Source organism: Amblyomma maculatum, chromosome 11 (genome assembly GCF_055883805.1).
Source record: "Amblyomma maculatum isolate TAMU_Amacu chromosome 11, ASM5588380v1, whole genome shotgun sequence".
In the NCBI taxonomy this organism is placed as follows: domain Eukaryota; kingdom Metazoa; phylum Arthropoda; class Arachnida; order Ixodida; family Ixodidae; genus Amblyomma; species Amblyomma maculatum.
This window is the reverse complement of record NC_139354.1, coordinates 26,370,274-26,397,295: the sequence shown is the minus strand read 5'-3', so window position 1 is coordinate 26,397,295 and position 27,022 is coordinate 26,370,274. Positions and strand designations below refer to the sequence as shown.

At 45.2% G+C, this 27,022-nt stretch overlaps 1 protein-coding gene across 3 annotated transcripts in view; it reads left to right on the top strand.

Moving 5' to 3' along the window:
- Window positions 1–25,963, top strand: part of LOC146173203 (uncharacterized) — a 54,894-nt gene extending 28,931 nt beyond the window's left edge. Inside the window, exons 3-4 of one of the 3 annotated variants that reach the window (XM_084584736.1) lie at window positions 10,079–10,119; window positions 22,460–25,963. In XM_084584736.1, the coding sequence (XP_084440862.1) occupies window positions 22,973–25,621 (2,649 nt within the window). In that variant the 5' untranslated portion in view covers window positions 10,079–10,119; window positions 22,460–22,972 and the 3' untranslated portion in view covers window positions 25,622–25,963. Of the gene's footprint in view, window positions 1–7,122; window positions 7,215–10,078; window positions 10,120–22,459 lie in introns of all 3 variants that reach the window. The other 2 variants (XM_084584735.1, XM_084584734.1) reach the window with 2 other exon arrangements.
- The last annotated feature ends 1,059 nt before the right edge of the window (window positions 25,964–27,022 follow it).

Sequence of the window (27,022 nt, the reverse complement as noted above, 5' to 3'; positions counted from 1 at the left end):
AGCAGCTTCCGTTTCTGGAACAATGTCGCTGCCATCGTTGCTCACCGCCAGAGTGCTTTTTTTTCTTTCAGCTTGATCACTTCTGCCGGTTCCTCTGTGTTTTTGCTGTGAGTTTCATGTGCGTTACCAAGCATAGCAAGTAGGCCTAGCTGTAGTCATGCTGATGCGAGGACTGTTCTGTCGCTACTGTGGCTTGCATTTAATTGAATTGGCTTCAGTTCTTCAAGAAGTTGTTCCCGGATTTCACAGAACTTTTTTTTTTTTTTTTTGCGTGCAATGCAGCAGCAAGAAAGCACTCAGCGGAGTCGGTGTTGTGCTTCAGTGGTTGGTGGTGGTTGTGTGCCTCGACAGTGGGAAAACCTACTCTGTCGATTTGCTTGGAGCACTTAGTATGCTCGCCGATGCGTGGAAGTCTGTGGCACCCACAACGCTTCGCAACTGCTTCTGTCACGCGGGATCTGTGCTGAATGACGAGTCGGCTGCCTTGGACGAGGAGAGCGTCGTTGAGCAGCTGTCAGGCAGTGAACAGCTCATTCACGACCTTCGCACTGCTGGTGTCGAAATTCCATCGGCCGTCTCGTTTTCAGAGTTCACAGACGTAGACCACGAGTTGGAACTGTGCGCTGAGCTCACAGATGCAGAAATTATTTGCCAAGTGCTTGCGGAGTCTGAGAGTGACATAACGATGACTCACCTGCAGCAGCGCAGCTGATGCAAGCTGAGCGGATGCAAGCGAAATTCAGGCGGACCTGTTAGCACGGAAGCGGAGCGTAGTGCAGAAAAGTATTCATGACTTTTTCCGGCCTCAAAGTCAATCAGTTCAGTTCAGGCGTTCAGTCGTGTCCGACTCTTCGTGACCCTATGGACCATGTCAGGCCACGCTTTCCGGTCTCTCACTATCTTCTTAACATCACATAGCTTCATCTGCAATGCCTCGAGAATGCCATCTAACCATCGCGTTCGCTGCCTACCCCTTCTCCGGCGACCCTCAACCTTTCCCAACATCAAATCTTTCTCCAGCGACTCCTCTCTTCTCATCAGATGACCAAAGTAGCTGAGCTTTAACTTTAGAATTTGACCCTCCAATGAGAAGTCAGGGTTTATGGTTGACAATATCGACTGATTTGCTCTTCTGGCAGTCCAAGGAACTCTTAAGAGTCTTCGCCAGCACCACAATTCAAACGCGTCAATTCTTCGGCGGTCAGCCTTCTTCACAGTCCAACTCTCGCATCCATACATCACAACTGGAAAGACCATAGCACGGGTTATACGGATCTTGGTTGGCAGACTAATGTCTCTGCTCTTTACTAGGCGGTCAAGGCTAACCATTGCTCTCTTTCCCAGAAGCAGGCGTCTCCTAATTTCATGGCTGCAGTCTCCTTCCGAGGTAATCTTGGCGCCCAAGAACAGAAAATCTGTCACAGCTTCCACTTCTTGTCCATTGATGCTCCAGGACTTGATAGGGCAAGACGCCATGATCTTCGTCTTTTTAATGTTCAGTTTAAGCCCAAACTTCTCACTCTCTTCTTGTATGCGCATCAGAAGTCTCTTGAGATCCAATTCACTTTCTGCCATTAAAGTGGTATCATCCGCATATCTAAGGTTGTTGATGCGTTTTCCAGCGATCTTCACTCCAGCTGAAGACTCGTCCAGACCGGCCTTCCTCATGATGCACTCTGCATATAGGTTAAATAGGCAGGGCGACAGTATGCAGCCTTGCCTCACCGCTTTCTCAATCGGAAACCAATCAGTAAGACCATGCCCAGTTCTGACTGTGGCCTCTTGCCCTTCATAAAGGTTCCTGAGGAGACAGATGAGGTGAATTGGAACTCCCATCTCTTGGAGAGGTTGCCACAATCTGCTGTGATCTACGCAATCAAACGCTTTCGCATAATCAATAAAGCAGAAGTAAATGGGTTTCTGGAACTCTCTTGCTTTTTCCATGATGCAGCGAAGGTTGGCAATTTGGTCTCTAGTTCCTCTGCCCTTGCGAAACCCAGCTTGCACGTCCGGAAGCTCCCGATCCACATACTGCTGCAGCCTACCTTGCAGGATTTTTAACATCACCTTGCTAGCATGCGAAATAAGCGCGATCGTGCGGTAGTTGGAACAATCTTTGGCACTGCCTTTCTTTGGAATGGGGATGTAAACTGACCTCCTCCAATCCTGTGGCCACTGCAGGGTTGTCCAAATCTTTTGACATAATGTATGCAATGTGTTAACAGCGTCGTGGTTGAGGTTTTGAAGCAACTCAGCTGGAATACCACCAATTCCGCTAGCTTTGTTCTTAGCAAGGCTGGCTAAGGCCCAGTCAACTTCACTCTTCAGGATGCCCGGCTCGAGATCAGCAATCACAACCGTCCTATGTTGGGTTTGCACATCCGGGTCCTTCTTGTACAGTTCTTCTGTGTATTCCTGCCACCTCTTCTTTATCTGTGAGGCTTCAGTGAGGTCCTTGCCTCGTTTGTCCTTAATCACGCCCAGCTTAGCACAGAAGCTTCCTTTGATATCTTTGATTGTCTTATACAAAGCTCTTGTGTTCCTTAATTGGCTGTTGTTTTCAACTGCTTGACACTGTATGTTCAGGAAGGCATTCTTATCTCTCCTTGCTGTTTTCTGAAAATCCGCATTGAGAACCTTGTATCTTTCTCTTTCCCCCATACCTTTTGCCATCCTCCTTTCCTCAGCTATTTGCAAAGCCTGTTCAGATAACCAGTTTGCTTTTTTTGCATTTCTTTTGCTTTGGAACTACCTTAGTAGCAACTTCTTGTATTATATCACGAACATCAGTCCACATCTCTTCGGGCTCTTTGTCTTCTAGATCTAATTCTTGAAATCGATTCCTCACTTCCACAGCATATTCTAATGGAATCTGATCCAGATCATACCTGAAAGGCCTTCTAGTTTTCTGCATTTTCCTCAATCGAAGCTTAATTTTGGCAACAAGAAGCTGATGATCAGTGCCACAATCGGCCCCAGGTCTTGTTTTTACTGCTTGTATAGCGCTTCTCCATCTCTGCCGGCAAATAATATCGATCTGATTCCTGTACAGACCGTCCGGTGAAATCCATGTGTACAGGCGCCTCTTGTGCTGTTGAAAATGAGTATTCGCTATGGTCAGGTTGTTTTCTTGACAGAACTCTACTAGCCTCTGCCCAGCTTCATTTGGCTCACCAAGACCGAACTTGCCTGTAATTCCGGATATTTCTTCACTCCCGACCTTAGCATTCCAGTCTCCTATGAGAAAAACGACGTCTGATGATGGGGTGCGGTCTAAAAGGCATTGTAGGTCCGCATAAAATCTCTCAACGTCAGCTTCTTCAGCAGCAGTGGTCGGTGCATAGACTTGGATAACTGTTATGTTGAAAGGGTGACCTTGGATCCGAAGTGAAATCATTCGGACGTTTTTGGGGTTGTACCCTAGCACTGCTTTGCCCATTCTTCTGTTTACTATGAGAGCGACCCCATTCCTTCTCTTGGATTCGTGCCCACAATAAAAGACATAATGGTCGCCGGAGTTAAATTCTCCCATTCCGGTCCACTTGAGCTCGCTGATACCCAAGATATCAATGTTCAATCTGTCCATTTCTCGCTTGACGATATCCAGTTTACCTGGCGTCATAGATCTTACATTCTATGTTGCTATGTGATATATCTCCTTGCAACATCGGACTTTCCGGTCGCTTCCCGACACATCCACAACTGAGCGTCCTTTTGGCTTTAGCCCAGCCGCTTCATTCGTCCTGGAGCTACGAGGAATCGCCCTTTGTTCATCCCCAGTAACGTGTGGGACGCCTTCCAACCTGGGGGGCTCATCTTCTGGCGCCATATCGATAATGGTATTGTGACTGGCCATAGGGTTTTCTTGGCAGGAAATACTGGAGTGGGTTGCCATTACCTTCTCCAGTGAATCACATTTTGTCAGAACTCTCTGCCGTGACCTGTCTATCTTGGGTGGCCCTACACAGCAGAGCTCACGACTTCATCGAGTTTCGCAAGCCCCTCCGCCACGACAAGGCAGTGATCCATGAAGGGGTCAAAGTCAATAATAGGCAATAAATTGAGCTTTTTTGGTGCACATTTGTTTTTTCGGACTGCCCGATTTTTCAGACATTTTCGTGTACCGTTGAGTCCAAAAAATCAGTCATCGACTGTATATTGTTACTAATTTACCAACATCACAAACATCAGAAGTTCAGAAGGAAATTTTAGTCATTGGCACCGAGCCACACTATCGGTTTCTCTGACATTGGCCACAAGAAGCATCCGCCTCGTAAGCTCTACAAACTCAATTCACTCAGCGCTGTACACGTCAAAAGTCAGTTTTCCTATGCAGCGAGATTTCCTTACAGTGTCGGCATAAGCTCATTATAGTCATTGGTGCAGAGCTGCACTATCAGATTCTCTGACATTGACCACAAGAAGCGTCCGCCTCGTTGTAAGTTCGGCAAACTCAATTCATTCAGCGCTGTACATGTGAAAAGTCAGTTTTCCTGTACAGCGAGATTTCATGTATAGTGTCTGCGTAAGCTCATTTTTGGGTTGTCTAGCTGGAGTTTGTGTGCACTCAGTCTGTGGCAACCCGCAGGGCAGTACGCTGGCAGTGCTACGTTCAGTCAGCTTAATCCTCGAGTCAAGTAAGATATAATGAATTTGGCTGTGTGTCAATTCTTTCGAAAGTACTGGAGGTCAGAGCGCGAATCTTGCATCTACATTGGCTTGACACTAAATTTGCCTGACACTCGTATAATACCTCTGTCACATGGACAATCTCAATGCCCATTGAGTGAATGGCCAATGAAATTATCGAGGGTAATCGAGATGCACTGATGTCACACGGCAAATCATGTTTCGCTTGTGATTATTAACAAATAAGTTTAAAAACTCTTCAGATCTGCAAAACAACTCTGGCCGCTTACGTTCCTTCACCGAATCTGTATGTCGTTCCATTAAAGAGTATGAGATGTCGCCACGAGTGCCATTACTGAGATAGTTGCCTGCTTTGCTTCGCAGCCGACACAAGTGATGCAAATATCAGACCTCTGATCGAATGAGGGAAGTACGCCTAGCATTGAGATTGTCGAGCTGTCCTTTGAAGGTTTGGATTGCAGCAAAGCACGACTAAAAGGTGTTGGCGGCGCAATGCATATGTGGCGCATGGCTGGAAATGATGAAGCATCTTGCCCTGTTATCGGGCTTCTCTTTTACCTGAAATAGGCTTGCGAGTGCATGAAGGTCAGTCACGCACAGGTTGTGGCAACAGCTGGCTGCCAAGGCACATCCGGAAGATCCCAACCAAGCCTCCGATTAACATAGATACCCGGGCGGTTGTGCTGTGCCACCCATACATGATGTCACATCTCGGAGGGTTTCATCCAGCTCGAGTCGTTTGTGTGTACTTTCAGAACCTTGAAAGGTCAAGGTTCATTGTGCAGCTGTTCAACTTCCGTTGCTTGCTCTGTATGTGGCTATTACAACCTATGAAAGCTCAATAAACCTTGCTGTGTGCCACTGCTCGTGGACCCGTATGACAGCATTTAATAGGTATGTTTGCCCTATTCTTTCGGTTGACACAAAAATACCTGACTGTGTCAATTACCCAGAATGCACTGCACACAGCTCATCACTGACTACCCTCGGGCTGCGGGCGAGGAAGATAAGGCCGGCACTGGCGTGGGCATGCGCACTCGCGCTATGTTTGCCATCTTTCATTAAACATCATCTATCATCGTCATTGGTCTTGTTCTGTCTCCTTTCTTCATCGGCTTGTCATCTCTTAACATTTTGGTTGGAGGTGCGGGGTACATCATAACAAGTCATCTTGGCCCGGAGCTTCGGCACTGTGTCTTCTTGCGCCATCGGCAGCGGGTTCCTGGCACGATGCATTGCCTGGCAGTTCCCAAGTCTGCCGGATCCTATGCGACCACTGCTTTTTGTCTCCCCCCCCCCCACCCAGTTTCTTGCTCTGACCACAAGACACAAAGAAAGACAGGTATCCCGACGTGAAGACTGCACTGACCCAAGGTGCCACAAACACGAGGACAGATCACAAGACACAGCACATGAAAGACCTAGCCGAAGGATCTGACCAACCCGAGACGTGACCAGATGAACCCACTGCCATGATACAACACTACACGGGAAGACATCGCCCCTGCCTGTGCTGTTTGATGCATGTCTGGGACCAAGCCTTCAAATTCTGGCTACCGGTGCAGCTAGAGCTTTTGGGCCAGGCTTCATCGGTCATCATAGCAGCAAGCTGTTACCTTCTTTCTCTTCTGTCTTCACCGATCCACACAAAATCATCAAGCGATAAATCTGATCAACTTTGACTTCTTCGTCCACCAATCAGGAACATCGCTTGGTGGCCCCAGGTAGTGTTATGGGTGAGAATAAAGCCGGCACTGGCGTGAGCAAGCGTGCTCATGGTATGTTCGCCATCTTTCATTAAATGTCATCTACCATCGCCGTAGTTCATGTTTTGTCTCCTTTTCCTCACCTCATCGGCTTGCAGCATAGTAACAGTATGGTTGCCTTTGGATTTATTTTCGAAAAACAGATATTTGTACTTTCCGAATATTTGAAAACTACTGAATACATTGAAAATTTTCGAAATTGCTGCAGTTTCCCCCACACTACTAATTTCACCACAATGCTTGACCACATGGCTGTGCAGTGAAGCACCCTTAATGCGACAGGGCTGCTTTATGAAGAGAGCCTTCCCAACAGTATGTGCCAAGAGCACTCGACGAAACCAGGGAAAACAGCATGACATTTCAATTTATTCTGAAATGCCGTCAACAATAGTGCAGGTGTTCATCATATAAAATTACTAAGATAATTTGAGCTTTCAGTTTCTCTAGCCCTGTGAAGGTTACATTAATGCGAATTTATTGTATTCAGCAGCGATATCAAAGTTCCACCCAGTTTCATGAAAGTCCTTCCTGCACAAAAAACTGGTACCATATGGAATTCTATATGTAACTTATACTGGATTTTTCAGTAGGAAATGGACATCTATGCGATTATAGTTCATTTTATTTGCAAATACCATGTGAAATATGGAATAAACAAGACGCAGTGTTTGCTATTTTTAATTTTTTCTTTTTTTTATTGCAATAGCAATATTGCGCCAGGTTTCGAGCCGTCGCGTGGTCCCGGCGGAGGCCACGCTTGACCTTAAACAGCCGAGGAGGAGCAGAAGAAGAAGACTGGTAACTTATGCTCTCGCGTCATACTCTGAAAGGATGAGCTTAAGTGTCCCCAATAATGTAGCACCTTACACTGATAGGATGTGATAGGAGAATAATGTAGCAGGTAAAAGAAGCTTCCGCCGTTGCTATTGCAATTAAACTAAGGTTAACCAGAGTTACATCATAACTATTTTCTTTTGTCACTTAAGTATTCGAAGGCATTTTTACCCTATGCAATATTCGTGCACTCCCCCCCCCCCCCCCCCCCTCTCCCATCCCATGGTGGTGCAGTGGTTATGCCCTTGACCCATGAATGTGGGATCAAGTCCCAGCCATTGTGGCTGTATTTGGATTAAGGCGAAGAGCAAGGTACCCATATGCTGTGAGATGTCAGTGCGCTTTAAGGAACCCAGGTAGTCGAAATTTCTGGAACCTTCCATTACGGCGTCTCTCATAGCCTGAGTTGCTTTGGCATTTGAACCCCGAAACCAAACCTAACCTGCACCACTCTCCTCATGTTGCTAACTGCTGTACCTAGTTTTTTCTGTCATTTGCTGATTGTATATATAGACACAACTCAGTGAAGCGACAAATGCCCTCCAGTGGGAGCCCACTAATGGCACTGATCTGCCTCTGTTGCATTTTGTGCTAGTCGACCTTGTGCCTGTCACAGCTTCTAGTGAGTGCAAGGTAGGTAATAGTACTACTAGTTTTATGCTATTGGCAGGAAGAGTTTGCCAGTTCATTCTAGTATTTATAGTGTACTAAGTTGGCTATCACAAATTATTTTGCTATTTGTCCAGCTAGTCAGAAGTACTCTGGTTTTTATTGAGTGTAATTTTTTGTAAGGCTGCGTAAATGTTCCAAAACCTTCAAGTAATGAATTGGCTGAAAATGAATGCAGTGAAATCTTGTTCATTTGAATTTTCGGATAATTCGAACTCCACTACTTAGTCCGGCCAAGCTCCGTAGCAATCTGTGTACAAAAAAAGCCTATTAATTCGAATGCAAGTCTGTTCTGCTATGGATAATTTGAAGTATGTACCGCTGTGTTTGGGGACCTTGGTGCACAGCGTGTGGCAAAAAAAAAGCAGCCTCGGCAAAGGAGTGGCAGTCAGAGGCTGCGCACGTCCATTACGTGGACAGACGATGAAACCAGGTAAGACCATAGAAGAGTGGGTAAAGCCTAAAAGGTGCCATGACTGGTGCAGTGGCACCAGAGGTAGGGTGCATGGGTTGGCGGCCATGGCTGCCTGATCTCTCTTCCACTCAATCTTCGAAACTAGCAACTAGATACTCGTTAATTCTAGCCCTGTTAATTCGCAAATACGGATAAACACTCTGTGTGATCCCAGCCAATGCTGATGAAAGGCTGTGACTTCAGGGATGGGGTGGTGTGGGCTACATTTTTTTTTTTTTTTTTGCGAGTCACCCATCCCTCAACCCATCGGTCATCAATGAGAGTGTGCGGTCAGCCACAATCATGACGTTGGTTTTTAGCATTGTTCACTTCAAAAGGCATTTGCTCCTATCGTGCGATTCAATGATTGAGTAGCAGTAGACTGTGCCTGCCCCAATCGCCCATGGCATGATAAAACAAACATATTGAAAACGAGGCTTGCACAACCGGAGAAGTGCTGGCTTTCTGCCAGGTTCGTTGCCCCCTTGCTAGAGTCAACGTCAAAACGTAAACACATCAGGATATTCTTAAGCATCTTTGTGCACTGCCAAGAAATGCATTGTGGACCCTGATGGCAGTCACGGTTGCAAAACGTAGGGGCGCGCTAACGGTTAATTGACGCCTTTTTTCTAATTCTAAAAATTTTAAATTCTAAAAAGCGGAGGTGAATGAGTTCATTATGCAAGTCATGAGTGGATTTGTTACGCGAGTAAATATTGTAAATTAACTAACGCAAATGGTTCTTGTCAGTTTTTTCAAGGTCATTCGATAATTCAAACTTTCCAATCCCATGAAGTTCGAATTAATGACTTTTTCTGTAATAAATTGGCTGAATAGACTGAAAAATCACTTTTCAAGTTCAAAATAATTTGGAAGAAATTCAATGTGATCTCAAGTTTTCAAATGCCCCGCCGGGGTGGCGCAGTGGTTACGACGCTCGACTACTGTTCCCAAGGATGCGGGATTGAATCCCGGCCTCGGTGGCCGCTTTTCGGTGGAGGCGAAAAGCAAGGCGCCCATGTGCTGTGCGATGTCAGTGCACGTTAAATATCCCCAGGTGGTCGAAATTTCCAGAGTCCTCCACTACGGCATCTCATAGCCTAAGTCGCTTTGGGACGTTAAACCCCACAAACCAAACCAAAGTTTTCAAATAATTTTTTAATAAGACGTGACACTCAAATTGGACACAGTTTAGAAAACAGGATCTGCTTACTAAAAATCGAATATTTGAAGAAAGGGCATGTAAATATGTGTTACAGGTTCAAGGCACTGCCATTCAGAAATTTTAGCATGTTTCATCGTGAGCCCAGCTAAGCAAGACATTTCTTTGTAGATGCCTTGGAGGTTCAGAAACCTTCAGGAGTGAATGTACTGCACAAATTGAATAAAATAACAAATATACAAAAACTTTCTGAAGTTTCAAATACCGGCTCACCACTAAATTTTAGGATGTTATCTCTTTTTTCATGTCCACTTTTCTTTTGATGTACTTGCAAGAGCATTCCTAAATTTTTTTTTTCGGTAAGTTCCACCTACATTTCCTGCAGACAATTTCGGGAGCCCCTACTGTAGCCTCTAAATAAAGTTTTGATCACCTTTAACTTTGTTCTTTGCTGTCTTAACATATTCAGGGAATGGTCCAACTATTTCATCTTTGGTATTATTACATGACCTTTTGCTATGTTTTGTTTATCTGTTGTTGCAGATTATTATACCTGCTACTTTTTCGCTACTGATGAAGGTTGTGTAAGTTTCTAGCTGTTTTTTTTTTCTGTGCCTTATGAAAGACTGGTATTGGATGGTGTTGATTTCATCAATGGGATGCAGTTATTTTATTCTGCTTTTTCATAAAGTTTTCTTTAAATGATTACATTGTTGTTTCGCATTGACAAACACGAAAATTCCCTTATGCTTTCCTTGGCGTCAGCTTTCTTTGAGTGTGCCTCTCACTTCTTTCTGTTTGCCGATTAGCATGATGGGGGCCTTGAATATGGCAGCCTGGATACCATAGGTATATAAAAGGGTTATCAACCAGCTCCTGCCATTGATATTATATCACATTTCATGTGACACTTCTTTAATACAAGATGTACTACGTCAATCAATCTGTATGAGGATTGCACAGATGAGCATGCACACTGTAGTGGCTCCTACCCAGGTAGCACAATCCATTGGCCAAATGTCGGCACAGTTTTGGCAAAATCTGGCCCATCATGACACCGGTGGTTTGTCAACATAGTACCAATATTGAGGTGATAGTTAGTGCCACCTGGGAGTGTTCCTTTACATGCTCCCAAGAGAGCATATTTACAAGACACAACTGTTTTCCCATCCCACTCTTAATGTTATGGAGCATGGTGACCACATGACTACATGTTCAAGCACATACCATCATCCCGGTACTGACGCAGTCACTCAACGGCAGGTGTATAGGCATACGATGTCAGTGGCATATATGCTACTATGATTATCTCAAGCATATGGTGCTCTTTAGCCTTAGTTGCTCTTGCATCATTAAACTCCCAACTAATAATAATAATATATTTAGCATAGTGTATACTGCATTATCGTTGCCAGTGCAGGAGACACATACATTTATGGAACATTTGCAGCTGGTGACAATGGTATCAAGCGGCATCATAACAGCCGGTGCATTGTATCTACTTGTCTGGAGTAGAAATTCAAGATCTACAAGATCTTTTGGCATATTCTTTGCCTTTGAAAGAATGCTGCTGTGGAGATTGGTGGCTGTGGATATAAACATTTTTTTTTTTTGCCGTGACTTTCGTGGTAAGAAAAATCAAGCTTGGTACTTATTTGTATGTGTGTGTGGATATGGGGTTGGGGCTTCCCTTGGTTTGTTACTATACACCAAGTAGTTCAGACATATCAGGCCACATTTACATTTCCAGTTCTGCCTATACACAGAAATAATAGTTTTTTAAGCTGCAAACTACACAGAAGTGTGTTTTCTCGAGTCACTGATCTCTTATGTGTATGTGACTTCATGGTTAATGAATATCCCACACTATTGTTAGGAATCAAACAAATTAAACTGGGTTTATTAAACTTATTAATTACAAAATTAGGTCAGCACGGTCACAGCGTTCTTGTCTCGTTTCTGTCTGGCGTGGCACCGCGCACAGGAACACGTCTTCCTCACTTGTCCTCCTCACAGTCTCTCTCTCCATCCTTCTCCGCACCTGCAGATGGCTCGGGCAACTCTGGTTGCAGATCGCTGCCTCACTTGCAGCGTTCCCTTCGCCTTGCTCGCAGACCGGCCCTTTTACAAGGCATCGTCCTTTTTCAAAAGTGGGCGTTCACACTGTACACTGTTGAAAAAAGCACACTTTGACTGCATACAGAAACTGGCAGGCAGATGCAACCCAGGTACATTTCACAAGGATATCAACAGCTAATCTAGCAAGTCGAATGCACCTGCACGGGTGGAAGTGCTGCTCTGTTTGCTCCATTCTGCTCCAAACTACTTTTTTGCTACATCCTGCTCCAAAACTGCTCCAAGTGGGCTGCCTCAAAGTTATGTCATCAAATTTATTGAAACGCAGTTTTGCCGCTCAGTGGATCATTAATGGTATTGCTTGAGAAAAATGCTATTCGATGCTATTTTATTAGACTGTGAGAAGCACAGCATGGTGATTGCATGCACATACACTGTATAGGGGCCACCCTAGTAAAAGTAATGGCAACATGTCGGTGGAAGCAGTATCTCTAGCTGAGCCTAACACATTTTTCATAAACTAGAAGAGCATGGAGCCCAATAAATGTTTGTTCATGAGTAAATTTGAAATGAAGTGATTGGCGGGAATTGATTGCCAAAGAAATGCCCTGTGCATGTGACAGCACTTTCTCTCAGGTACCACAAGCTATTAAGAAACTTGTCTTCTAAAGCAGGTACAGTAAAAGCTCGTTAATTCGGACTTCTAGGGTCCGTAAGATATGTCCGAATTAACCGAATGTCCGAATTACCGAGAGAACAAAAAAATACATGCACGATTTTATCTCAACATACCTTTATTACTTAAAGTAATCACGGATGTTTGTCTGCTTTCCCGCAGAAACCCACGCGGATACTATTTTCCTCAGTCCTTCCAGCTGCTCAGCAGCGCGCATGCCATCTGCAGTGCCCCAACAAAATTCCTCTAACACAACGAGGGCCTCTGCTGCTTCCTTCACAGTGCGAGGGGGCCGAGGCTGCTCCTCTCGTAGCCCCTATTCCTCCTCCGAATCTTCGCCGTGCAGTACGTCCCGGACAATTTCCTCCTCAGTTAGAGAGCCGGCTGGGACAACACCGTCATCAATGCTGATGTAATCGGCGAGTGTCACGGCATCCGGCAGCACACCTCCGATATCCAGACAGTCATCTGCATTGTCGTCTGGCGACACTTCTGCCACTGTGTCATTGCAGGGCAAAACGAAGCCACTGTGTCGGAAACAGTTAGCGATGACGTGCGCATGTGTTTTCTTCCAAACGTAGGCAAGAATGTTGACCGCGCTCAGAAGATCCACGTCGTACTGCTTACCGACTTCATTGCACAGTAGCATGCGTTACAGCATGCGCCTGCGGTATTTAGTCTTCACATACTGAATTATACCTTGGTCCATCGGTTGGAGGGCCGATGTAGTGTTGGGCGGCAAAAAAACAACTTCAATGTTGTTCAGTCTGGTGGCACTGTTATGTGCACTACAGTTGTCAAGGACAATTAACATCTTGCGGTTCTTCGCGGAAAACTGTCGGTCTAACTTTTGTATCCAGCCGCGAAAAATTTTCGATGTCATCCAGGCCTTTTTATTAGCCCCGTACTCCACCGGAAGAGCAAGCACGTTCTTAAAGCACCGTGGCTTTTGTGCCTTTCCAATGACGACAAGCGGCAAGCGCTCAGTCCCTGTCATGTTTGCGGCTAAAATAACGGTGACTCGTTCTTTACTCCTTTTTCCTCCGATGCAGGGATCTCCTTTCATTGTCACAGTCTTGTCAGGTATTGCCTTAAAGAAAAGTGCTGTTCCATCAGCATTAAAAATGTCATTTAGATCATATGCTGCGATATGTTCCAGCAGCTGAGCGTTCTTCCAGTTGTTGGCAACATCTTCGTTGACGGCACCTCTTTCGCCGCACAGTCTTGAAAACGAGACCATGTCTGTCTCTAAAGCGCGCAGAACCCTTTAGACGCTTTGAATCCATCGATATGCATCATCAGTGCAAACCTCTCGGCCTGCGCCATGATGAGGGGTCCACTCAATGGGAGGTTTGCATCACGCGAGTTTACCACCCACCGAAGCAAGGCTTCTTCCAACTCCGGATGAGCTGCTGTTCGCAGACGCTTTCTTGACGCTTGGAACGTCTCGCTTTCGAACGCCTGAAGAATCTGTTCTTCATTTTTTACATATGTGCTTAAAGTACTCCTTTTAACGTAATATTTTTTCATTGCTTTTTGTCGGGAGAGTCCGTTCTTAAGGGCCCGCAAAATTTCCACTTCGGTAGCCAAGTCCTTGACCTCGTAGCTCTTTGGCCGTTTCGCCGGTGTTGCCATCGGGGACGAGTGCGGTGATACCAGCGCACAACAGAGAAGCAATGAAGCGAGCAGTCTTCAATTAGGGTCCCTAGAAATATTGCTAGTCTGTCGTCCGCCGGCCGCGGCGGGGGCTGCCGCTGAATGATCGCCGCGGTGGCGCTGCGGTGAACCGGAGTGCGCCACTGCTGACGGAGCAGACGACGCGCGCGCCCGTGCGCTTCGAAATGCATTCGTTGCATGTTCATTGTCAGGTGCCTTGCACATGCGATGCCGCTCTTTAGTCTTTGATTTCAAGGTTAGTCGTAATATTGAATTCGTAGCCGAGTTGTTGGCATAACCACAGATGCGACTTTTTTTTTTTTTTCGTGAGCGAAGTTTTGCGCGCATGCCCCTGAGCCGATGTAGAAACGAAGCTGCTTTTTATACCCTAATATCCTGCTGAAGCTACCGACGTGCCGTATTGTAATGAAGACTTCTGAGGATTTTGTGCAAACAATTGCGCTTGCATGGAGAACTATACTAGACGCACATTCTAGGCTCCAAGGACCATGTGTGCGAGCAACAGAGCGCTGTCGCCGGCGTTTTCATTCACGCTATAGTTTCATCTCAACTTCTTCGGACGTTTAGCTAAGTTATAACACGTATGTAGAACTAGAAACTTTCGGATGCATGCACAATTAAAGCAGCAAAGATGGGAACGCGAGCCCTTCAAATCGCACCGCGCTTCAGGCAAACTGCTGATAGGCATTCTTTGGTACTTAGGAAGCCTAGTAGCCACTCATCAGAATATGCCATCACTTTTGTTGACTTCCGTTTTGCAACCTCTAAAACATATTTTAACAGCCAGCTGTTAGTTGAGAGGAAGGGCACTAACACTTCTTTCAAACTCTGTCCTTGAAGGTGTTCATTTTCATTTTTCATTTTACCGAGAGCTTTTACCAGCTTTGCCACCTTGTCCTTCGTATGACAAACTGCTCGAGACATAGAAGTCTGTTTCTTAATTTTTTCTTCTTTTTGACAGGGTGTTCTGAGTTAACTTTCGCAAGTATTTGCAGGCTATATGCATGTTGCATCAGAAATAATGGTACAGTTCGTCGCAAATTAAGCAACGCCCATTGTAGGTGGGAAAGGTCTTGGTAATAGGCTTCAATCCGCTGCCAGGACACAAGCTGAGTTTCGCAATGTCCTGAATAAGATTAATTACCTCTTCTGTCGACTTTACAGCTATCTCCTTGACTTTGTTTCCTCGAATGCACACAGCAGCATTCATGGCAGCTTCACCACTGCGATGGAACAGAACTCGCCGATGGCAATTGCCTCCGGAGATTCGTCCTCGCTTGAGTGGCACTATGCGAATGTTCATTGTTCAACATCAGAAAGATCGACATTTGGGCCCCAGTGGCGGTGGCATGCAGCTTTCTGCATTTCTGGAGCAGGCTCACGTCACACGATCCACCACCGCTGTATTCTTCAACTGGCTCCACTGATGCTTCAGGATCAGTGCACTTTTTTTCTTTCTCTGCAGGTCTCCCTGCTGACTGTTTTTGCTCATACAAGTTGCGCTCCTTTCTCTTGAGAGGCAGGGGTTTCAACAAGTATTTTGGAGTGTCAAGAAACAGCGTTGAGATGGCATCCTTCGTGAGTTGCGTAACATCCCGTGGAATCTCAGTTACCTTTACCTGTCTTAAAACTTCGCTCAATAAAGCAGGGTTTAAAAGTGTCGCTCACAAATGTCGACACTAGCTTATTCGTGTTACAAGGGCAACCCCGATCCGGATCATCCGATATTTATATATACCGATATTTATATCAACGTCCAGGATTTCCTGTCTGCAACTCACAAAATAATGAGGAAGATTTTCACCCTGTCTGCAACTCACAAAATAATGAGGAAGATATTCACCATTTGTGGGTTTGCCCGCCACTGAAGCCGACAATATCGGCACCTGACGGCAGTGGGCCTTTCACCGAGCAACCCATCTTCGTACATTGCTTGCACGCAAGGGCCGTATCATCGTTCTCTCTTGAATTTTATTAGAACACAGCCAGCCTATTTTCTTTCATTTATTACGCCTTTTAATTTTCGTTTTGCATATTCCTTTATGCCCTAGCTGAGACAATAAACAATGTTATTGCCTTTGCCGCCGCGCTTGATGTTGCGCTCCCACTCTTGCCTCTTCCCTGCGTCTTTCGGTGTCCTGAAGAGAGAACATTTCACCTTGCACGAGCGCTACCCGGTCTTGCACCCGGGCAAGAAACACGTTCTATCACGCTTACCCCGTTTTCTGGACATGACGCGATCACATATCCATAAAAAAGGCACACTTGCACACATATGCTAGCTAATTTGCGCGCATTCCGGCTCGCGAGCGAAAAAAGTGCACGTGGTGCACGAGCCTTGTCACGGCACCAACGGATCAGCGCGGCGCAGATTCGCAGTACGGCACAACCGCCACAGCACCACGTACACAACGCGACCACGCTCCAAATGCGTACAGCGCCCCCTGCGCTTTCATCCGGGAAGCGGCCAACCGGTTCAATAGGGAACCCCGCTCGGACGGCAGACTAGCAAATACTTCTAGGGACTCTACTTCAATACAACAGCGTAGCGCACCGACAGCAGCAAAACGACAAAATGGCACCGCCAGTAACGTCGACTCGTGAAAAAACAAGAAAAAGCTCCCATCCAGCCACAAGTCGAGCCAAGTTGATTAATTGATGTGCATGGCGATGCTGCTTTTGGGTATCGCCATTGCGCCGCGCTCGTCTTATTTTCGTTTTCGAGCCACGGTAGCTGCCCGAAGTTGTCCGAATTATCCGTTGTGCGGTCAAATCCGTCCGAACTAACGAGAGGTTCGTCCCATAGACTCCTTTACATAATTCTGGGGACCAGGCGCGAAGGTCGAATTATCCGATTTTCCAAATTAACGGGAGTCGAATTAACGAGCTTTTACTGTACCTCATTACTGAGGCTGTCATGCCTATGCTAGACAAAAGCATACCTGGAACTGCTATGGGAGTGATGCCACTTAGGTGTTCTCGGGAGTGCTGAAAAGCCAATGAGGGTTTATTGCCCTCTATAAGGAAGGCCCATTGTAGCTCATGCCACTGTTGGGAGGCCGTCAAGTAAGGAACCTGAAGGGGGAAGAAGCTACCCTTGAGTGCCGACTGCCCACCCTAAAGGCGCTACTGGCCAGTGCCTAGAAATTTATTAGTACAGGCACAGGATCATAAAGCACATGCACAAGATAAGAAGTGGAAATTGGACTTTCTCTATGTATCTATCAAGTCAAAATAGCAAAAGGCGTTTAGTGAAACTTGATGAAGTAACAAGGTTGACGACTGGGCCAGTTGGTAATCGTGCCAGTCTCTTCTTATTTGCTTCTCTTCTCTGTGTTAAATCTTTTGGCTGTTTTAAGATTAAACGATGTTCAGTTATGAACTGTAAAAGCAAGCATGCTATTTGTTCCTTGTATGTTTCAAAATTTTACTCTGGTTGTGCTATTTTAAGGGTCTGTGCATGTTTTGGCTGTTTGTCTTACCTTGTTGGAGATGTGTGCATATTCAATAAAGCATTGAATGTTGAATGAAAAGTAATTAGATTGGATCTTTTATAGCAGGAAGTGAAAATTGTCATCATTAAAAGTGTTTGAGCTTAGAAGCATGCTCCAAAACTTAATTCGAACTCTTATTTTATAAAGCTGCCCCAAAATGGCTGTATTACTTCTCTCTGAGCTGCTCCAAAATGCTTGAGCCTGCTTCCACCCCTGTATCAGTGATACTATCTACGCTACGGAAGGTCGATTGCAACAGTGAAAACAGAGTGAAAACAAAGCAAAGCCAACACATCGAATTGGACAGTGGGCAATGCATGTAACAGCTTATTAACAAGGACAAAAAAATTGTGCAATGCACAGCGTATATTGCTTTAAAGGACAGAATGCAAATCTTCCTTCGAGGTAGGCGTAAATGATAATACAGTAAAAGCTTGTTAATTCGAGCTCACAGGACCATAAAAAGTTAGAATTATCAAATGGCCTCAAACGGTATGACAAGAACCATTTGCATTACTGAAGTTTACCGTATCTACTCGGGTAATAAACCAACTTACATAAGGAGCCTTTCTCCCATTTTCGCTGCTGCGAATTAGGGGGAAAAAAAGTTAGTCGGGGTGCATTTAGCACATGTCCCTCCACTTCGCGCCGTCCGCAGCAAATTGCTTGGCAGCACGCCAAGACGCTGCCCAGCGATAACAATGCGATAACTGCGAGTACCTTTTGATGCTGGTGGGGGGGGGAAGGGGGGAACTTGGCAGGGTGCCAGCAGCCTTGACTCCTCGCTATCACTTATCCGTCAAGGTGCGACATGGTAGCAGCATTGTCGTTCACAAGCAGCCTGTGTCACCTGTGAAGCTTCACTGTATGACGCACTGAACGGCACACTAGATACTTAATATTTTGGGAGCAGCGGAAGGACCATGATGGAAATGCGTAAAAAAACCATTACTGCCGTCCGAAACTTCGTGCAACTGCAATCAGTTACTGGCTGATGTGCGGCCAATTACCGCCTTTGCACGGGGCTGGCGTGAATGGTGCGAAGCTCAAGAAAGCAAAACTGAAACTTTGTAGTCGGCTAATGTCGAATGAGGCCGTTTGTGTTTCATCATACTTGCCCGTTACATGCACATCAGAGGTGCGCGATCAACTGTGCAACATGTAGTCCGGATCTGAGGAGTGCAATTTTGGCTATAATGCAATCATTTTATGGAAGCAGTATACCCGGTGCAAGGCATGTAGCACTTGTCAACCTTATACATGCGTCGGCTAGGATCGCGCCAACAAATACTTATACGTATTACCTAATTAACGAAGCATTGAGTTGCAAGTCTCTAAGTTCATGCAAAACAGACAGCAAGCAGCCGCCACACCACTGCCTTCCGGTGCTGCTGGTCGCCGTGCCAGTAAGATTAGGCTTTACCCACTCTTCCACTGCCACCTGGTCTTATCTCTTTCCTTATTTTGTGTGCACATAGCCTCATAACTATGTCGCCTTATCGCGGGGGTGTTTTTTGGCCATGCGCTGGTTGCCAGGCTGCCCAGATGCAGCACCACACAGTTCGAATTATCCGTAGTGGAACTGACTAACATAACTAACAGGCCTTTTCTTAATCTTCTATAGAGCTTGGCCAGACCAAGTAGTGTAGTTCAAAATATCCAAAAATTTGAATGATCAAGGCTCGAATTAACGAACTTTCACTGTATACACCTACAAAAGTGGCAAAATAGTGTTAAAAATATACAGTAGAATACCACTTGAACAAACATCACTTAAACGAAGTATTCAGTTGTACGAACTTAAATTCTCTCGCTGAAGCTCCATTGAACGCTATGCAGACACCATTCACTTTAACGAATTTCAGTTCTACGAACATTTTCCGTAGTGTCATCCTGTGTCACTCATGAGCACTTCAACAAGCACAACCTGTACTTTTTGTTAAATATTGTTGTGATGAGAAACTTGTTTTATTACCACGTGATGCAAATTGACCGTTATTGAGCTTTAAATTGTACTGCTTATTAAAGAAGCTTGTAGCCAGTGGAATCCATAGCTAGCTTTGCACGAGTGATTTGCAAAAGAGTCATAGCCAGCCATAGCCAGGACTTCAACCATACCAAGCTTTTTGCACCAATAATAGTGTACATTGCATGCTTGTTAACCATGATCTGTGGAAGCAATGATCTGTTTGGAGGAAAGGCCTTTGCTGCTCACTAGACCTTTGTCCGGACAAGGGTCACACGAACATGTACACAGTGACTGGTTTAACTTTAGTGCAGTCCTAAGTTCAAAAGTACTGCAAAATGTCACTGCATTCTTCGCTTGCAAATGAGCGCAGGGACAAATTGAGTTGAGATACGATTTGAACATTGGATGTTTCTTGAAGCTAACAAAAATAAGTTTCCACGCACTCATTTCATTTCGGCAAACTTTCACTTTAACAAACTTCCTAAGGCCCCTTGAAGTTTGTTCACCACTCTGCCCTTGAAATAAACAAAACTGTCCAAATTAGCCAGAAAAGCTTTAATATAAGCAAACAAAACTGAAATTGGGAAGCATTTTCCAGTCCTTTATCGTTCTGGGGAAGAGACTATACTTAATTGTATCGTTGCGGGTTACTGTAGGAGAAATATGGATGCTATGGCAGTGTCACAGGTTTCATTGATAACTGTTTCAAAATATTTTATCGATTCTTATTTCCTTGTGAATAATAACAAATTTCAATCTGTTATACTTGGACCTTAATTTTAAACTGAGAGATATTTGCAAGCCGACATAATTCTGAGGAGGAGTGAAGACAACCATATTTTTTTACGATGAATTGCACAGCTAACCTTAGAATCCTATCCAGTTTCTTACAGTCTTTTTCTGGGTAAGGATCCCAGCTGACCTATAGCTTGCGGCGGCTCCTGTGTGGCCTGCTTAAAAAGCTGCTGAAGGCACCACAGAATAAACTGTACCCAGTTTTTTGTGTTTTACTGTGTTAATAGCGTACAGTAAAAGCTCGTTAATTCGATATTTTGGATAATTCGAACTAGTCGCCGTGTTCTGGTCCACACTACATAGAAGTCTGTGTGTATAACAGTTCGTTAATTCACTCAGAAATTGGTGCTGCCACCCATAATTTGAACTCCGTGCTGCCAAGCTTTGTTGAAAACTACTGTTTGAAGCTTTCATGGCTGGATGACAGGTGGCAGGACCAGCGGCACCCTGGCGTAGCGTTGGGAGGCTGGACTGGGCAGGTTAGGCATAGGACAGTACCAACTGGTTCCTTTGTGCAGCGGGTGATTCCAAGCGATGATTGGTGTTGAGAGTACTAGTTTTGCATGCCGCTTGCCTTGAGCTTGTGTCCTTGAGATGTGTTTGTGTGGAAAATACTGTGCCAAAATAGTGCAGGGGAAAGAGGATATTTTGCATGAAGTGGATTAAGGGAAGGTCAGCAAAGTGGAAATCATGAAAAAGCATGGTATTCTGCCAAGCACATTGTCGACGTACGTCCGCAATAGAAAGGTTGTTGAGGAGGCATACGAATCAGATTTCTCCAACAACAGAAAAAGGCTACATTTAACAAAGTGGCCCAATCATCATGGTGAAGGTGGCCGGTTTCGCCCTGCACATGAATGCAAGATTTTGTTACCTCCGAAGGATGGTTCCACCGTTTTAGAGACGGACATAATCTTGTTTTCCGGGTGCTGTTCGGTGAAGCAAAAGAAGTGAATGCGAACACTTGCGTGACGTGGCGAAGTCATATCTAACATTATTAGCGTAAACACGGACCTGGAGAGAATATAAGAACACAAGCTCTCTTTCAACTTTTAAGGCAAAAGCCTTTAAGCGCTCATACTCACGGTGACCGTCCATCCGTTACATTCAAAGGCTGGAACAGTGCAAGCTGTGACCCTCCCCTGCACCGGCACACATCCTCCTCACTCCGAAGCACGTGCGCAGCTGTGCATAACAACAGCGATGTCACCTACACCGGCAGGCCGAGCGAGTACGTTCTGCGACAGCACTCCTTTGCCATCTGTGGCAGTTGAATAATTGAGTCGGATGGCTCCCAAGTGGGTTAGTAATTCCGCACCAAGTGGTTTGGATAAGCACAGAAAGGCAGATTCCCCTAACACCAAAAGGCGGAGAATCAATGAACGAATGTGTCAACGGCGGCTCCAGGCTTTTGCTGGGACTAAGGCGAAAGATGCGGAACGAAAGCATTTCGAAGGCTTTTGCCTAGTGCTTTTTAGGCTGCCAAAGTGCCCCCATAGTTTTTTTAATTCTAGGAAGCAAACATGGAGCAAAGCTGTAGAGAAGCAGAAAGGAACACCAATGCCACAACAAATAACAAATAAAAAAAATTAAAAATTCTAACAAAAAATAAAGTGAAAAATATATGTCAAGGCAAAGACGGAAACGAAAAAAATATCTAGCATGCATGCTGCAAACAAGGATCCACGTATCTAAAGCAAGAAACTCGTGTGTCCACAATAACACTCTGCACAATGAACATGCATAGAGTTATCTTCAATCTATCGGCCAACATAAGCAGACCTTAAAAAGTCCAATTCCTTTTGCGACACCACCAGAGATGGCAACTGATACCGGTATTGCCAAGATACTCCCTGAAAAAAAGCTAAATTTTTTTGCCAGTTTATGACTGCTGTGTCATTATGGGACTGACAAAAAAGTTAACTCTACAAAAAAAGTTGACTCCACTTTCAGTCTTCAAATATTTCCTAGCTGGGATTAGTGACTAGATGGCCATTAGCTTCCTTTTCTTTAGTGATTCTGCCAACCTACTTGGACAGATTTGCATGTTTCGCTATTGGCTGGATAACAGCAGCAAGGTTGAAGCTCATAGGCATCATTCTGTTGGTAACCCTTAGGAGTGAAACTGACAATGGCTCACAATAGGAGATACTTAAAATATCCAAATGCATTTCCTACAAGAGAATATTTATTTATAGATATACTAACCCATTTCATTATTCGGTGTTTACTTTCAGGTAACCTATCTTGCAAGATTCACAGCCAAAAGCAGAACAAGCTGCGCAGCTGCAAGAACTGAAGTATGCGGTCGACGAAGTTTCCGTAAAGTCGGCCACACTACCTGCGACTCCCTGCCCTCCTCACCTGTGACTCCGTGCCCTCCTGCACAAAGAGCTGCGCAGCTACCAGAACTGAAGTGCTTGGTCAATGTTTCTGTGAAGTCAGCCACACCCCCATCAGCTGTGGCTCCTTGCACCTCTACGCAAAGTGCTGCCCATCTGCCAGAATTGCAATCTAAGGCTCAGGTTTCTGTAAAATCACCTGCACCACCAAGGAGGGATGAAATTAGTGCAGCCAGTGCCCACTCATCAGGTGCCGTTTTTGTGAAAGAAATTAAAAATGGTACGTTCTACACAATCCAAAGAGTGCCAAGCAGTGGCCCTCTACCTCCAGAGAATCTCGTCATTTGTGCCAGGGAGTCGTCGACCCAGGTAGCTGCAGCAACCAGCATCAGACCAGTTTATCAAAACATGACAACCTCATTGCCTGATAGCGGCCTAGTTAGGGCCGCTGTGAACCCTTCTTCACAGAGATTTAAGGCACCTCGCTTTATTCTACCAAGGCCATCAGGTGAGAGAGTTCCGGTTACCAAGCTTGAGAACTGCACAAAAGATGACAACAGTCTGGCCATTGCTGAAAGGGGTACCACAGCCAGCAACTCACTGCAATGTACTTTGGCAGTGACCTATGCCAGTTCTGCACCTGGCTGCAGTACAAGCGGAGAAACTTGGGAAAACCTGTCTACTGCACCGCCACCAAACACAAGGCAGAGTATAATAGCCTCAGTCTCGGAGAAACAGAGCAACTGTGGTACACTAGTGTTTCGGAAACAACAGCATGGCTTGACACCAAATGTGATACAAACAGAAGCACCTCAAGAACAAAAAGATGACGGTTATGGCTTTAAGATTGTGGGGGTTTGCAGCCTTTCAAAAGCTGGCCAGTCCAAACAGATACCAAAAGTTACAGCAGTGAACGACTATGGTGGGACGAAGGCTGAAGCCATAGGCAACAAGATCGATGAGGCATGCGAAGAAGGGATCCCTGAAAAAACACCACATATGAAAGATATTCAGGTCTCTGTGTGCAACCTATGCTCAGAAAGTGATGAGGAAAGTGATATCAAAGAGCTGTGTTCATTTCAAACAAGGAAAGGAAACGTGTTTGAGCCACAGCCAGCATCCTCTGCAAGCCATTCAAGTGGAAATGCCATGCCTTCTATCAAGTCGGATAAACTCAAGGAGGCAATAAAGTTCTTTGAGGAGTCCAAAATGGAAAAACCTAACTTGTTCTCAGAAAAAGAAAACAATACATTGACGTCCTTCTTTGAACGGATGAAAAGTATTGTACTGACTGCAGAAACGGAAGCCGGAGACAAGCATGCAGAGGAGCGACCACAGGGTCCCAGCATGCATGCCATCAAAGCAGAGCCTGGTTCTCCAGACAGACGAACCTGTGACTCTAAGGTGAATGCCCAGGAAGAGAAAAGGAGAGAAAATTTGGCCAATCACAACAAGCCATTGCAACCACCTGGAAAGGTTGCCATTAAGGTTGAGCCCACTTCAGAGGAACCAGCAGGCAATGTCCAACCAGAAGGATGGCTGGAAAAATCAGCACCCAGCCAATTTCAAATCGACACACTGCCATCCCCTGTGAAGGTTTCCACTAAGGAAGACTGTGCTTCTCCAGAAAAACCTGTAGGTGACTCAATCCTTAATGCCTGTCAAAAAGAAAACTTGAGCAGAGATGCTGCAAAAGGAGATCAGAGTGTTAATGCATCTCACAGCCTGCTTCGTCACATTGTCATATCGTCAGACGAAGTCCCGATGATCGATTCCAATGAATTGAAGATTGGGATTACAGCATTCTTGGGTCAGAACAACATCTCAAAGAATTTTTTGGAAGACGAGGTCGGAAAAGATGTAGGCAAGCTTCATTTCAGAGATGCTGACAATGATCGATTGGCTACACCATTCCCAGCACGTGATGTGCCTGTTCCTCACAAAACTGAGCCCAAAATTCTCCAGTGCGTCAAACCAGCTGCACCTGTCACCAGTGCTGGCCGTGAAGCTTCCAGCACTGCCACTGTCGCTGTCTTTGCAGGCGGACAAACTGGCTCCAGCACCAGACCTGTTAGCACTAACACGCTTCAAGGGCAGCCCAAGGTTTTCAGCAGTAAGCAAACATTGCCGGCTGGCTGCACGGCAGTCGGGGTAAAATGCGTAGCAGACAGTAATCAGGTTGCAACACCATTAGGACCCTCATCAGCCATCGGAGGAGGCACTTCAGTAGCAAAGCAGCTCTGCTTCATGCCGCGAGCAATACGCTACATCAAAAATGGGGAGGTGATTGAGAAGCCTCTGCAGCCAGGCCAACAAGCTGTACCTGTTGTGGCACCCATTGTCAAAAAGATGATACCTCTTCATCAAAAATCACCCATCTGCCTAACATCTGCACCAATTTCCGTGGTGCCCTCAGTGTCAACGCGACAAGTCTTGTCTGGTGTTAAAATGACCTCTGTGATTGGACAGGGACAATCACAACCTGTGAAGTCCATGCCAGCGATAGCTTCGCGCATACTGTGTGGGAACACTGAGGCCCCAGGTCCTATGTCTCAAAGGCCAAGTGCCAGCTTTGCACAACACTTGGGAGGCTCAGTAAAGATGCCTCAAACTCCTGGGCAAAGGCCGGTGGGCCCTGCCATATGTGACGATGAGGCAGCAAAGACACCAGCCCAGGCAAAAAAAAAAACAGCACAGGGCAGCAAACGTGCTCCACCGAGGTCGTCTGTACAGGGGCAGTACAGGTCTCACAAGCGCCGGTGGCAGAACAGGAACCAGAACCCCCCTGCACCAACAAAAAAAGCCAAGCGTTCAGAGAGTTTAGATGCAGTCAGCATTGGCACTTGCTCGTCAAACTGCATTGACAGGCCCTGTGTCGTGAGCATGTGTCACCTGAACGATCGGCTCCTACGGAAAGGTTTTCTTAATCTGACCTCTGTAAGGGAAAAGAAACTGTTTGTACTGGTGAAAACACCAGAGGTTAGGTTAAAACCTGACAAGGTTGTGTCTGCGATCAAACCTAACTCATGCCAAACTGCTGTGCTTGACAAGTTGTAACACAAGTCTCGAAAACCGAGCCACATGATGCGGAGATGGAGAGCTTGGAGTGTTTACTCAAACAGCAGAAAACTCACCTGGTCGAGGTGCATAGCAAATAACCAGCAGTCGTATCCCTAGACGACGTCGCAAGTTTAACTCGGATGAGTTGACGTGATATGCGGTTACTTCTTTCTGTAGTCAAGAGAAAAGCGATTTGAGTGTTGATAGTGCATAGAACCACTGGGTGTGGTTTCTTGCATTTCTGTTGTATTTAAACGCCTAACGCTTGAAAGATTTGGTATACGTGTTTTTAAGAAGAGTGCAGTTTTATAAATAAAGCATTTGGGTAACTTTTGTGAGTGTGACTAAATTTCCTCTTTTTTTTCATCGTCCTTTGTGTCTTCTGCTTCGTTCATTCAAATTAGTTTTATTTTTACTTTTTGGTAACATGAACACTTCATCTCGCATGGCCCACAGAAAGGAGCAGCGATCTCTTTACATAGCATGGTACTGTAGAGAAAACAAGCATTTCTTTAATATCATTTTTATTTATTTCTTTTACTGGAAAAGGACACCAAACTGAAGCTGAGAAACATACTGGTTGATAATATTTTATAATGCATTTCAAATAGATATAGTTGGCAGTAATATGAAACTTTCTTTCTGAAATTCAACCTATGGTGAAAATTACGGCATATTTTTAGAACATTTGGGGTTATAATACAAAAAGAAAAATTAATGAGGAAAATAATGAAACTGCTTGTTTTATATGCACAATTAAAGAACTAACGTAGAACTGCAATCCACAAAGAAAATATCAGTGAAAAAATCTTGCAAAGGTGGCAACTTAAAAAAAATTAAAGAGCACTGCAGAATCTAAATTGGAGTAATGCGAAAGCACGGATGCTGCTGTTGGTTGCTTGTAGTTGCCTAATTCACTTCTTGTTTGCCCATTTTAGTCTTTGGTACCTACAAATTGCGCGCTGAAACTGCTTGTTTTATATGCACAATTAAAGAACTAACGTAGAACTGCAATCCACAAAGAAAATATCAGTGAAAAAATCTTGCAAAGGTGGCAACTTAAAAAAAATTAAAGAGCACTGCAGAATCTAAATTGGAGTAATGCGAAAGCACGGATGCTGCTGTTGGTTGCTTGTAGTTGCCTAATTCACTTCTTGTTTGCCCATTTTAGTCTTTGGTACCTACAAATTGCGCGCCAATCCCTTCCTATGCCCTTTTTCGGCTCTACTTCCGGTTGCGTGACGTTACATCCTTGACATCATGTCCACTATGGCACCCCTTTCTCTCCGCTGTCACTTCCATCCCTTACACGTGATTCAGGTGTCCATAGAACAAGTTCAGCAGATACTGTGCCTTTCCTTTCCTGCGAACCAGTTATTCTCATTAATTACCTAATTA